This window comes from Antechinus flavipes, chromosome 1 (genome assembly GCF_016432865.1).
Source record: "Antechinus flavipes isolate AdamAnt ecotype Samford, QLD, Australia chromosome 1, AdamAnt_v2, whole genome shotgun sequence".
NCBI classification, from domain to species: Eukaryota; Metazoa; Chordata; class Mammalia; order Dasyuromorphia; family Dasyuridae; genus Antechinus; species Antechinus flavipes.
The window spans coordinates 535,550,593-535,565,468 of record NC_067398.1 but is presented as its reverse complement, the minus strand read 5'-3'; the positions used below and the strand labels follow the sequence as shown (position 1 = coordinate 535,565,468).

Genomic DNA, 14,876 nt, shown 5'->3' with positions numbered 1-14,876 from the left:
AAGATTTCTATAGCCAAAATGGCCACCTTCATTTCAAAAATCTATTTTTCAACTTTAGGCATTTGATTTCATTAATATTATCAGAGAATGTCTGATCTAGGTAAGTTAACAGAGACAAAAAATGACCAGGAATTGATTTGAAAACCTAAATGTTGTCTTCTAAGGAGAGGTATAATTAGGTCAGATCTTTGGGGCTGTCCAGGGAGGAGGGAAGGTCCAAAATCAAAGAAGGAAAATGCCATTATTTTCCTATTGAATTATCTAGTGAGTACTGTTAGACTTTGGATGGGATAATGGGCATGTTTGTGACATGGTGAGACCTGCATTTTAGGGAGATTACTTGGAAACTGAAAGGAAAATGAATTGGATTGCAGAAAGGCCTAAATCAGGGAGATTATTGATTGAGAAACTATTCTTATAATCCAGGTCAGAAGTAACCAAGGTGGTGGTTGGTTAGTAGAAAGGAATGAGGGGAAAAGTAGATTCTCAATCTTCTGGGTTGGAGGAGTAGTGTAGGAAGAAAAATAGAAAATAATTTAAAAATATATATATAGCCATGATAATTCTGGAAAGGGAAAGATAAAATAACTTACCTTGAATAAAAACATAGAAGGATGACTAGGTTTGTGAAGGGAAAGCCTTGAAATTGTATATCAGGATTAGTTTAAGGAAGTAGGAATGTTTAGCCTGTAATAGAAGTGTAAGTATGTTTAGGGATAGTGAGAAAAGAGAGACAAGGAGGATAAAATAGCTGTATTCAGATATTTAAAGAATGGCGATATACAAGAAGGATTAGGCTTGTTCTGCTTAGCAATGAATGGAAGTTTTAGGAAAGCAGATTTAGATTTGGTAAAAGGAAGTAGAACTTGCTAGGTAAATAGGCTGGTTTTAGGGTAATAATTGTAGTTAGCATTTTATATAGTGCTTTAAGGTTTTGCCAAGACTTCAAAGTCCTTTATAACCTGCTTTTCCCTTTCCCTTTCCAGTCTTCTTATACTTTACATCCCTATTTCTCTACCTACTTTTTGATCCAATAACATTGGCCTCATTCTTTCTTGAACCAAGACCCTCCATCTATTTACTCTTGGCATTTTCACTGGCTATCAAATATGCCTACAAGACTGTCCTACCTCATCCCTAGCTTTAAGTCCAGTTAAATCCTATCTTCTTGCAGGTAGCCTTTCTTGATGTCACTTAATACTAATGTCTTCCCTATCTATCTTGTTTTTACATAGTGGTTTGCATATTGTCTTCTTTGTTAGACCTTGAGCTCCCTGAGAGCAGGAACTTTCTTTGTATTGCCAGTTCTTTATACAGTACTTACCATGTACAATATCTAGTACATAGTAAAACCTTAATCAATGTTAATTTACTATCTCATTTTATCTACACAATGATCTTGGAAGATAGGTATTTTTGTTTCTCCTGTTTTTACAAAACAAAAAGTGGAGACACAGAGTAGTTAAATGATTTAATTAGCTTCACAGAATCAGAAAGTGTCTAAGGAAGGATTTAAACTCAGTTCTTCCTCACTTCAAGTGCATTTGATAAAAGATAACTAAGTGCATCGGATAAAAGATACTAATTGTCCCCACTGCACCAAAGATCTTCGAGGAAAGGCAAAATAGACTATCTATCTTGTAGAGCAGATTCTTGTATATAAGTACATTTGATAGTATATAAATACATTTAGTACTAGTTGGCCTTTGATATCCTTTCTAATATTGGGCTTCTTATACTTTTAATTTTGGGATTATTTGAGGGGCAAATGAAAAACACCAGAGAAGTAAATCTTAATACCTTATGTTTTAATTCTTAGTAGCTAATGTTTTAATTCATTTAAATTTTTGTCAATAGTTGAGTTGAGTTGTTAGTAGTAGCTACTTATTTCTGTGGGGAAGTGTTTCTTATTGCATATCACTTGTGATCTGTATCTTGAAGCATAAAATTTTATGTCTCTTGAAGAGACATTTTTAAGACAATTTTGTGTGACAATAAGGGCAGTCCATGTTTCTGTGTATTCTGGAATTATACATCTTTAGGTGGTGGCTGGCATCCTGTCTATTCACAATTATTCCGCCAAATGTACCCAGGTCTTTTAAAGCTTGACTTGTGAATCCCAGTTGCTTCTTTGTGACTATCACTGTGACTACATTGCAGACTTGGCTTTGTGCCTTCTAAAAATAGAGATCACAACTATAGAAAACACCAACTAACAGAGATTTCTGCCAAACTTGCCTTGTTTCATGGGTGATAGTGTTTTTAGTTCTTCTCTTCTTGGCTGTTGACTGGTAATAGGAATGTATCATCTTTGGTTTATTATTTGCCTAATTGCCTCCATCTTCTCTCTTGGGATTGTTCCTTGGTTTAATCCCCATCTCGAACTCTTATGTTTGTATTGCTCATGATGATTCTTGCAGGATTCAGTTTACAGTCACAGCTGTTGGTTTTATTAAATCTCAGATTGTTGTTATATCCCATTTCTGCAGTTTTTTTGTTGGCCATCTTTCCTTAATTTTGTTCTCTAACACAGCTGCATGATTTTACTCTGGGTTCTAAAGCTGTTTTTCTTTTCTAATGTGACTGGTTCTACAAAGAAATTCCCTTCAGAGAAAACAGCCAGAATAGGTTACGTGCTGCCATTTTTTTTTTAAATGGTATTGTCACTGAGACAAATCCCATTATCTCAGCCTCACCCTATTTTACTTTGTCCCAGCTCCCCATTTTACAATAGCTGGTTTCATTTCTGCACTCTTATAGATTACTTTGAGAGAAGATTATTCTTCTCCATTTTATTATTTAAAAGGTACAACTTTGTGAACGTACTTTTTTGAATACATAGATTTCATTATCATCTAACTAAAAATCTCAAAATGTAGTGGTGTAGGTACTTGATAGAATCAGGGTCAGGTTATTGTCAAATGGCTAGATGCTACTTTGTCAGGAAAAGCAAGAAAACTAGTATCCAAATGGGAAATTGTCACTGTAGAATTCCATAGCATTCTGGTATGTAGCCCTCTATTTCCTGGTGATACAAAATCTTCCTTGCAAGTTGAAAGGAAGCTTGTTACAATTTGAAGAGCATTAAGCCAATTTGCAAGTGGTGATTGGATTACAAGCCTTTTAAACCAGTAGACTTTTAGGGATTTGTGATCAGTCAATTGGAAGATAAGAGATGTGGATTCCATGTAATCCTGCCCTACAACCATATTTTACCTTGTTTCCAACTTTTTCCACTTAGGCTTTCTCTTCCAGGTGTGCAAGCATTTAATTATTCATCTTCTGAACTAGGTATATAGTCTTCATACTTTTAGAATCCAACTATTGAGTACTTGGATATCCATAGTGGCAGCTGCCTAAGTGCCATGGGGAAAAGTTTCCTATCTTCAGCATAACAATTGCCTTTCCCCAGATTATTTAATGACTATGACAGACATCCTTCAGATGCTTCAAAGCAATTGAGAATCCTATGTCTTTGACCCCTTTCCATTTTACATAGAATAGAGTGAATCTTAGAGATTGAGCTAGGTGGTTGGCTTATGATATACATCTCATATCTCATTATATTATTTTCTTCCCAAACCCACTCCTTTTCTAAACTTTGTAGTTTTTATTGAGGTTATAGCCATGTTTCCAGGCACCTGAGTTGAAACCTCAGTAAGTCAGTAAATATGTATTTACTGTGTACCAGGAACTGTGCATACAAAGAAAGACAAAAGAGAATCCCTGGGGGCAGCTAGATAGTGTAGTGGATAGAACACAGGCCCTGGAATCAGGAGGACCTGAGTTCAAAACTGGTCTCAGACACTTAACATGTCCTAGCTGTGTGACCCTGGGCAAGTCACTTAGCCCCAGTTGCTTCAGCAAAACAAAACAAAAAACCACAACGATTTCCTCTTTCTTGACTAGGTTTCAATCTCATTACTTCTCTTTATGAATATTCCTCTAACTCAAAGATTCTTAACTTTTTTTTGGGGGGGGGTTACTATGGTGGTACCCATTTGGAAATTTGGTAAAGTCTGTGGAAGACTCAGAATATATTTTTTTAAATACATAAAGCAATACATATATGCTTTCAAAGGAAATGTTATATAGAATTGCAATTTTTAAAAGATTTAAAAAAAACCAACTCAAGGTCATGGAGGTTAATAATCTGACTTTAATGCAGAATGTGAAGTCCAACATCTTGGGTTCTATAAAACATCCCCCCTCTTTCCTTGATATTCTAAATCCTGTACATATATTAAATTTATTTAGAGCATGCAGTGGATAAAGTACCAGCCCTGAGGTCAGGAGGACCTGAGTTCTGGTCTCAGACACTTAACACTTCCTAGCTGTGTGACCCTGGGTAAGTCATTTAACTCCAATTGTCTCAGGAGGAAAATTTTTATTTAGAACAAGGGTGCCTTTTTCAGACCATTTGAAGAGGTCTTCATGTCCATGAAAAGAAATAAGATATTTTCTATCCCAGTTAGGCAAGTTTTTCTCTGACCTTATAAAATATCTTCTAAGTATGACCATGGGACTGATTAGACTCTTTGCAGTGTAATAAAATAGTCATAGCTTTTCTTGGTAGGAACTTAAATTCTGAATAAGACTTCTGGGTTCATTTTTGTGCCTACTTTTTTATTCATTATGAGTTAGTCTCTGTGTTTTGATGGTTACTTGTTTCCAATTTAAGATCAAAGAGAAAGTACCTTTGGGCTCAGTTTCATCTATTTGGGGATATATGCCATTTACTGAGCATTTATTAAAACAAGTAGCTTCCAGACTCCTAAGCATGTTATTCTAGGAACTGTACAATCTGGTTCCAGTCTTTCTTGATCCTTTGCATGGGCCTGTACATATACAATATGGTCCCAGCCTGTTTTCTTTTCTTTATAGAGAGAATACATGTTATGCTCTTTCTCAACTAGAAGTAATTTGATAAAATGGAATAAAGTGTTAGATTTATCATTTAAAAGAAAACTAGGTTTAAATCCTGATTATGGCACTTAGTAGCTTTATAATCATAGGCAAGCTATTTAATTTTACTGAGTCTCACTTTCTATTCTTAAATGAGGGTAAAAATGCTTGTATCTCATTATCCTGATAGGAGTAAGGATTATATGCTGTAGTTTTTATTTTCCAATTTAATTGGTTTACTTCATTCCTCTCTCTCAATGCATTCTCATCCCTTCCCTCCATCCCCAGCCCCAAGACACATACTGTACTTTCTTGAGTTATTGTTTACTTGGCATACCCATCCCTCATTATCTCGTCTCTCCATAGCCTATATAATTAAAGGCTTGTTAAATCAGGTTGAATTGCCCATCTTTATTAATTGAAATCTTTCATACCTTTCAGTGTAGTACAAATGCTACTTCTTCTGTGAAGCCTTTTCTAGTTCTCTTTAGCTTCAGTCACATGGGATCTACCTTCTTTTGGCTTCCCATAGCATTTTATAGAAGACATGTATATATATCACAGGCTGCCTATTGATATATTTGTTTGGTCTTCCCTTAGTGAAATTAATGGAAGACACAGTACTTGTCCTCAGGAAGCTTATATCTTACTAATATTTTGAAGTACTGTTTTAGGTGCTAGAGATACAAAGATGAAAAATAGTATTTCCAATGGCCTTGAAGAATTCATTGTCCAATTGTGGTGATGGTGGTTGTGTGCAAGTAGACTGAGGAGTCGGGGCAGATGGGGTGGAGTGTTGTGTGTCAAGAAAAAGTAGAAAACTTTTTGTCTCTTCCTCTATCGAGGTATCTTGCCCATAATATCCACTCAGTCAACTATTGAATATGCATATGACCACTATTGCTATTTATAGAGATACCAAATCATGAATACAACAAAAGTAGCTCCTGAGACTAAGGACTGTATTTATTTAAAATTACATTGTTTTTCAATTAGCTAGTATTTTTCTTTCCCTTTCATCATCCCATATTCTGCCCCTCTCATAAAAGAAAAGAAAAATCCTTGTAGCAAATACATAGTCAAACAAAAGAGTCTCATATCAGCAAAGTCTAAAACTGTGGCATTCTGCATATTCAGTTCATTACCTCTGTATGTAGATGTACAGCATGCTTTCTCCTCAAGTTCATTGACTAATGAGTGATCATTTTGTTGATCTTTAAAATTTGTTTATCTTTATAATTTTATAATTTCTTCTTTAAGAACTCTTGTTGCAGTATAAATGATTTAGGATCTGTTTCAGTTCATACAAGTCTTTCCAGATTTCTCATTTCTCCCAAAGCCCAAACATAGTTCCTTGAGGGCAGGGACTATGTTTTCCTTATTTGGCTTCACAATTCTTAGCCCAGTGTCTGGCACATGTTTATTGGTCTTAGTGAGTAAAGAATTGGCCTTGGAGTAGTTCAAATGCTGAACTAGTTCAAATACTGCCTCAGATACTTACTAGTCACTTGAACATCAGCAAGTCAACCTTTCAGCTTTAGTTTTTTCATCTGTAAAATGGAGATAATAATAGCATCTACTTTTGTGAAGATTAGATGAGATAATAGGCATAAAATGATTTGCAAACATTAAGGTATTGTATAAAGACTAGCTGTTATTACTATTATTGGGAATTATTATTGGATATATATGCGTAAAATGAACTTCCAAGAGATAGTTATCCTAGAATCTTCACTGATACCAAATGTTGATCTCCCTTGTGATTAGGAAAACTTGCTCTATAGTTAATGAGAGGCTATAAACTTGCCTTAATAAAGAAAACAGGGGGCAGCTAAGTGGCACAGTAGATAGAACACCAGCCCTGAAGTCAGGAGGACCTGAGTTCAAATGTGGCCTCATACACTTAACACTTCCTAGCTATGTGACCTTGGGCAAGTCACTTAATCTCAGTGCCTCGGGGGAGGGGGGGGAAGTAAGAAAGAAAATAAAAAACTTTCTTTTTTTTTTTTTTTTTTTTGACCATGAAATCTTTTTAGAGCTTTTTATTTTTTAAAATCATGCGTAGACAATTCTTCAGCATTAGCCTTTGCAAAACCTTGTGTTCCAATTCTCCCCCTTCCCCAACTCCTTCCCCTAGATGGCAAGTAATCCAATATATGTTAAACATGGTAGAAATATATGTTAAATCCAATATATGCATACATATTTATACAATTATTGTGCCACACAAGAAAAATAAAATCAAACCAGTTTTTAAAAAAAAAAGAGAAGCAAAATAAAATGCAAGCAAACAACACCAAAAAAAGTGAAAATGCTATGTTGTGAACCATACTCAGTTCCCACAATCCTCTCTCTGGATGTAGATGGCTCTCTTCATCACTGAACTGGTTTGAATCATCTCATTATTGAAGAGAGCCATGTCCATCAGAATTGGTCATCGTATAATCTTGTTATTGCCGTGTATGATCTCCTGGTTCTATTTATTTCACTTAACATCAATTCATGTAAGTCTCTCCAGACCTTTCTGAAATCATCCTGCTAGTCGTTTATTACAGAACAATTGTATTCTATAACATTCATATACCATAATTTATTCAGCTATTCTCCAATTGATGGGCATCCATTCTGTTTCCAGTTTCTTGCCACTACAAAAAACATTGCCACAAATGTTTTTGCACATGTGAGTCCCTTTACTTCCTTTAAGATTTTTTGGGGATATAAGCCCAGTAGAAACATTGCTGGATCAAAGGATCTACACAGTTTGATAACTTTTTGAGCATAGTTCCAACTTGCTCTCCAACACGTTTGGATTAGTTCACAGTTCCACCAACAATGTATTAGTGTCTCACTTTTCCCACATCCCCTCCAACATTTGTCATAATCTTTTCCTGTCATCTTAGCTAATCTGAGAGATGTGTAGTGATATTTCATAGTTGTCTTAAGCATTTTTCTAATCAGTAGTGATTTAGAGTACCTTTTCATATGACTAGAAATAGTTTCATCTGAAAATATAAATTTGAGTCAGTTCTCTATATATTTTAGAAATGAGGCAAAAGCTTTAATTTAAAAAAAGAAGAAGAAAGAAAGCTGAATTGCCTCCATGTGACACACCGGGCAAATTGAGGTATCGTTTGATGAAATTATTTCAGGAGATCTAATTTCTAGTTCTGGATTTTCCACTAAGTAGCTTTGTGATTTTGTCAAGAAGCTGTGTGTTTTAGTCAATAGAGATCCATTATTGGTGTCAGGAATACCTGTGTTCAGGTCCAGCCTCTGACACAAGCTGAATGGACAAACCTTGAATACATCATGCAATCTCTCGGGAATTGTAGAGAAGGTGTTTGTATTGGTATAGAGAATTTCTCTCTACTTAACACTGAAGAAACAGGTCATGTTTTAATAAAAACAACTCCAGGTTGAATGTCTTTCTGAGCCTCACCTTCCTTATCTGTAAAATGAGAGTGTTGGATTAAGTTATTTCTAAGATTCCTTGGGGCTTTCAAACTGTGAAACCAGGCCACTGAGCAGTTTGTAGGAATCTAGGTTCTACTTGTATAAACTTCTAGTTTTTCCTTGTTTCATTGGACAAAAGCCCAGTATCCCATGAGATTTTTGATGTCTGAAAAATGAGAAATGAGATTCCCTTTTTCTTTTGGTCTCTAGTCTATATACAGTATAAGAGTATAATTCAGGGCAGAAGGCCCAGGCCTCTGGTACTGCTAGGCCTGGCACTGTCCCTTGACTTTTTGGAGTTCAGTTTAGGCTTGACCTCTAAGGTTGTTTCTTATTCTCATCACCTATGGGTCTAATATGAGCTAACGTAATCACATAAAAGGAGCACCTTGCATGAATTCTAGTAGTTACAATGTATTAGAAAGCATAATAAATTTGGAATTAGACAGTCCTGATTTTGAATCCTGGCCCTACCCTGAATGTGTCATTGCTTGAGGGGAGGTAGCCACTCAACCTCTGGAGAGATGAAAGGAGTTGTACTAAGTGTAATGAGGTTGAACTAATTTCCCCATGAATTCAGAGATTTTTGCAAAGTATAGTAGAAGAATTTAAATTTAAAGTGAACTTTATTTTATTAAAAAGGAATCAGTGTGCCTTTCTCTATATATTGCCAGGTAGTCTTTCTTATTTGTCTTTCAATTGTTTTTTTTTCCTTACAGCATCAAGATGGTATTAATGTGGACCAGTGGTGACACCTTTAAGACCGTGTACTTCATCTTGAATCAGGCTCCTTTCCAGTTCTCCATCTGTGGTTTGCTGCAAGTGCTGGTGGACATGGCCATTCTGTTGCAAGTCTACCTATATACTTACTACCCCCAGAAGCCAGCATCCCATGCAGCACACCCAGTTAGTGCAAAAGCCCTCTGAAGGCAGAGAGAGAAAACACCTGCCATCATTGAGGGGGACACCAGCATGAGAGCTCTGCTTTCCTACATGGGAGCCTGAAGATACAGCTGCCTCCTTCCAAACAAAAGCAAAAAAAGGACTGGGAAATGTACTGGGGACACTGGTGAGGCTGTGTGGAATTAGGGGGAAAGGCATGAGGCAAGAGGAAAGGAAAGCTAAATGTCCAAAATCTTGAGAGGGTTAGCTTTAATAATCTATTGTACTTCAGTCTCACTAGTTAAGAAGGATGTTGAAAGTTTTGCTTTTGATAGATTTTTTCCCATACATACTCATGGGCCTTATTCTACTAGGATAGCACCGGTATATTGTTATGTGTGCATGCTCGTAAATGAGCATTTATATGGAAATGTGTTTTATATTTCAAGGGCTGGGTTTTAAATTTTTAGCTGATATAAAAATTTTTTTTCTACTCATTTCTCCCCACATTTAGAAAAAAACTTACCACCCATAAAAGTATTTGATTGGAATTCTTAACATATTTATAAATATTATGCACATTGGAATTTGAGTTTAGGGTACTCATTAAAAAAGCTAGTTCTCTTGATGTGCTGGGAGTAGCCACCATAGCCAGCAAAACTGGATGAAAAAGAAAAATGATTTCATTTATCAAGGGGAAGCAGTTAAAATTCAGTTTCAAGTTTCTATCTTTAAATACAAGTTATCTCTTTGGTTGAATCTACATTTAGCACATAAGCACCAGTCACCTTTTAAAGGGATTGTCCTCTAATTTCCTTTACTGCTGGGCAGCATGGGAATTGTTTTGACTGTCTGAAGACCTTGTAGTAACTATGAAGGTTGCTAAGAGTAATGATGAGTTGCCCTCTTGGGTCCGAATAGGGGCAGAAGAAATTAGTTTATTACTATTGGCCATAGGTAATGACAAAGAAAGATTGGCAAAAGAGAGGCCTACATTGGGTAAATTCTGCTAATCCTGATCATGGCTTACTCAGACCCTCAGCTACTACTGTGTGAGGCAGTATCTGAGTAGAAGGAGAACCTTGATAGAAATTTGTGAGTAATAGACAAACAGGAAAGGAGGAAGATCAGAAATACTGACATGAGTAACCAATAATTCCTTATGATGAAAAATCCACAGACCCAGATCTCTTATTTAAAAAATAGCTCTGTTAATTCATCCTGACAGAAGTACTCAGTGCCAAATAGTGATTATTTGTGGCCTGAGGGGAGATAACACAGATATTCTGTAGTATACAAGTACAAGGGAAACATCATCAAAGTACACCTCTTCCAGACAGATTCAGTATTATGTTCAGCGCCAGAAGGATCATTGAGGTTAGTGAGGGACAAATAATTTTATATATCTAAACCATATATGTGTATATATGTATATATGGCTTTATAGTTTTATATATATGCGCACGTATGTGTATATGCAATATATACATATGAAAAAGAAGTTCTACGTAATGAATTTTATATTTACATATGTATTTATTTGGCTAATGTTGGTGTTGGTTTCTGAGATTCTGTTTTTGGAATGGAGCATTTCCATGAGGTTCTGGCATGTACTTTTCATCACCAGTTGCCCTTGGCCTCTACTAGTTGTTTCCAGAGGCAGACATATCTAACAAACGTTTGGGAATCAGGATGTCCTAAAACTCTTGGGCATTGTTGTTTCTTTGCTGGCCTTCTCCCTAAGACCCACTTTATTTAACACTGCTGTGGGTATATATGAGGATTTCCTTACCTCTGGTCTCCTGGGCATTTGATAATCCTTTTTTAGGTCAGGAAGAACTCAGGGGATACTACATCCAGTGTCTTGCTTTATTACAGGTGGTGTTTTGCACTGGATCTGCATGCTGGCTCATGCCATACTCTGATGAACTAGATAAAGGGGCATACTTTCAGTAGTGACAAAGCATTGAGTACCTACTGTGTGCAAGGCACTAGGCCTGTTTGAATGTTAGTCACTCAACAGAGAGAACCCACACAATTTCAGGTGGGTTAGCTCTTGTATGACTTCACTCTTTGGTGAAGCTTGATCTCAAAACTCCCATTTCCTAGGAAGGCCAGGGGAATACATACCTCTTTCTCCTTGGAGACATAATGGCTAATCCCATCTTTGGATTTGCTTTTTTTAGATCTGTTTTCTTTTTTCTTTTTGGCATTATACAAACACATATGTGCACACATAGCATTTTACTTCTGTTCTTCAGGAAAGTCCAATGGCACAAGCTGCTGGAAGCGGGGCGGGGGAAGCCTTAGAAAAAGGCACAGTCTTACCACAGTCTAACGTCAGGAATGAACTCTGTGTTAGTGACATTTATTATATCTAAAACTCAGGAATGCTGTTCTTTCAATGGCCTGGCATGGAGTGCTGTGGGCCCAATTCTATTGATTTTGTTTGGTGCCATATGCTCTTATGCCTAAAGTGACCTTACAGAGATGGCATTTGGGCGGCCTGGTGGGCCAGGAACATCTTTGCCTGCCAAAGCTTCTTCCTTATTCCAGTTCTGTTCTCCTGACTAACCTGACTTCTTTATTCCCAGCTTAATTTACCTTATTACCATGGCAGAATCCACCTGTTTGTATGCACACTGTCATCCTGTCTTTTGATGCCTGGTTGTACAGAATATAGCCAGGTAGTATTGCTTTAATAGTCCTTGCCTAGGTTTCTTATTATGTGGGCATGTCATAGCCAAAATTTAGTTCTAGGCTATTTTCTATTCTATTCAACTCTTAAAAAATAGTTTATTTTGAGGCTCATAAAATAGATAAACATAAAAGACCAAGTGTTCTGAATACCTATATCTTGATAATAGGTAATGATATTGAGAAGAAAATGGCAGTGTTGTTTTGTTTTGTTTTGTTTTTCCTTTTGCAGGGCAGAGGAAATATTTTCTGTTGCAGATGTTAATTTGTCTGCAATCTGAACCAAAGCTCTACAGACAAGTGTTTTCCAAAGGGGCTGCAAGATGCTAGGTGCCGGGGTAGTGGAATAATGCTTGAAGGATGTGCAGGGGATGAATTCCCCTGGATATTTGTCCTGTTAGATGCTTTAAGAATGTTACTAAGTTTTACATAATAATAAAGTAATAAATGTAGGAGATGTCTGTCTAAAGCAGTAATTGCCTAAGAGCTAACATGTGAGTGACTCACGTCAGGCACTTTTCTGTTTATATTATGCACATTCTAAAAGTGTTCACAGTATTTGGTGATTTTGATGACTTTAAATAAACATGAATTCAATGGGGGACTTTTTTTGAGTGGATTTCAGGTTTATATAATTTTTAAAAGGTCTTTGAGTCCAATCATTATAATGCAAAGAATTATGACGACTTTGTTCCTCTCGTTCCTTGGTCTTGGCTACTTGGCTCAGCCCCTTCCAGGAACTTTTACTAATCTGCCAATCAACAAACATTATGTTGTCAAGAACAGTGCTAAGCATTAGGGATTCAAAGAAAAGTAAAACTGGGTCCCTGCCTTCAATAAACATATGTTATAATTGTGAACAAAACATGCAAAAATTTTTACATATGAGATATAATTTTTCTAATGGAAGGTGCTCTCAAAGGGAAGACTCTGATGGGGTAAGGAAATAGAAAGTGGAAGGGGCCATACATGAACATATTCTTCTGTCCCTATCATTTGTAGCTAAGTTTTTCTCTCCCCAAATCACTAAACTTCAAGGTTGGAGTACCTCTGCTGCACAAGCCACTATTCTGGGGCATTCAGTTTTCTCCAGGACCATATATTCCTTGAATTGTCACTTCTCTGTATTGCACTCATTTTCATACTCATCTGGTTTTGGTCAGCCAGTTTATGAATGATGAATCCCTGGAAAAGTGTGTGTTTGTATATGAGAGGGAGAGTCCTGTCTTTCTTTCTCTCTCTGCCCCCCTCCCCACTTTTCTTTTCCTACCATCTTCTTTCTTATATATTTTCAAATTTATTACAAGAGTGATTTGGAGGAGAGAAATGAGGATTTCCAATTTAATGAAAAATTTTGATCACATAACCAAGTGTGAGGAATGGCATTCTTTGTAATTTATTATTCCCAAATAGGAAAAAGTTTATTTTTCCCCAAATAAAAGTGAAACATATCAAATTATATATTTACACTTAAAACTGCCATGTACTTCTACTATCCATACACAAAACCTCTTTTATGCAATGGTTCAATTTTTTCTGGGAAATGCTACTATCTTGAGTGTAATTCCTTTGGAGGATTCAACCAGTCAACAAACATTTATTAGATACTTATTTACTATGTGCCAGATACTGTAATAAGTGCTGGAGATACAAAGACAAAAAAATGAAACATTTCCTTGTTTACAAGAAATGTCCATTCTAATAGGGGAAGACATCCCTGTACAAATTAGTAAATACATACTGAATATATACAAAGTTGATACATGATAATTTTAAAGAGTGTAAGGATCCAAGTAGCCCAAGTCTGCAAGTTAGACAAGTTTATTATTATTGATCCTAGGTTGTTCAACCTTGCAAAAGGAAAGCAAGATCCAATATGATCTCTTTCAGTGCATGTGGTGGAAGGAAATCAGAAGGCAGCTAGGCTTGCTTTAGGGTGACCCTACCATGTGGGTTTAAAACGGAATGTGCCAAACTGGATGGAAACCGAATAGAACAGAAGGCTGGTAATTTGTTTTTCTGTGTGACTCATTACTAATTCTACTTGTTAGTTAATTATTGAGATCTGCTTGGTGATGAAGCCTAACAGACAGGACTCCAGAAGGTCACAGGTACAAATTATACTTGTCAGATTTTGGTGAACTTTTCCCATAAGCTCTAAGTGACTTTTGCTCTATACTAGAATCCCAGCCTCTTTTCACAAGTGAACACTTCCAAGCTAAGCAGTCAGCTCTATGTTAGCCAAAAGGTAACACTGCATCTTTCTTGTCTGTGAACAAAGTAGTCTGAAGAAGAAAGCTAGAAGTGTAGAAGTATTTATTAATTACCTAATATTGTGCCAGGTGTTCTGCTGATTGCTGGAATACAGTGAAAGGAAAAAAAAAAAACAGACTCTGCTTTTATAATCTAATAGGAGAGCAGCCTGAAAACAACAGTATGGCAGCAAAAACCATATTCAGGATAAATTGGAAATAATAAAAGGAAGACTAAGATAATGGAAGACTGGGGAAGGCTTCTTGCAGGAGGTGGAATTATAGCTAGTATGTGAAGAAACCAAAAGGTACAGAGGAGAAAAAGCATTCCAGGTTTGGAAGGTAGCCCATGAAATATCTGGAGTTGAGAGATGGAGTTTTTTGTTTAGGAATCAGCAAGGATGCCAATGTCATTGGATCCCACAGTTGAATGAAGGGAATAAGGTATAAGAAAACTGAAAAGGTAAGAGGGCTCCAACTTGTGAAGGGCTTTCAATGTCAGAGATTTTAGGTTTGTTCCCAGAGGAGATAAGGAACCATTAGAAATTATTGAGTAGGGAGCTGTGCTTAATGAAGATCATTTGGATAACTGAGTGGAGGTGAACTGGAGTGGAGACAAATGATTACTTAAGCAGATCACCCAGCAAGCTATTGTAATGAACCAAATGTGAGGCAAAGAAGGCTTAC

General features: G+C 36.5%; 1 protein-coding gene across 4 annotated transcripts in view; it reads left to right on the top strand.

Annotated features, from left to right (window-relative positions):
- Nucleotides 1–12,541, top strand: part of SLC66A2 (solute carrier family 66 member 2) — a 161,496-nt gene extending 148,955 nt beyond the window's left edge. For all 4 annotated transcript variants that reach the window (XM_051970566.1, XM_051970567.1, XM_051970564.1 and 1 more), the window contains one exon: nucleotides 9,078–12,541. In XM_051970566.1, coding sequence (XP_051826526.1) covers nucleotides 9,078–9,285 — 208 coding nt within the window. In that variant the 3' untranslated portion in view covers nucleotides 9,286–12,541. The remainder of the gene's footprint in view (nucleotides 1–9,077) is intronic.
- Nucleotides 12,542–14,876: the final 2,335 nt, after the last annotated feature.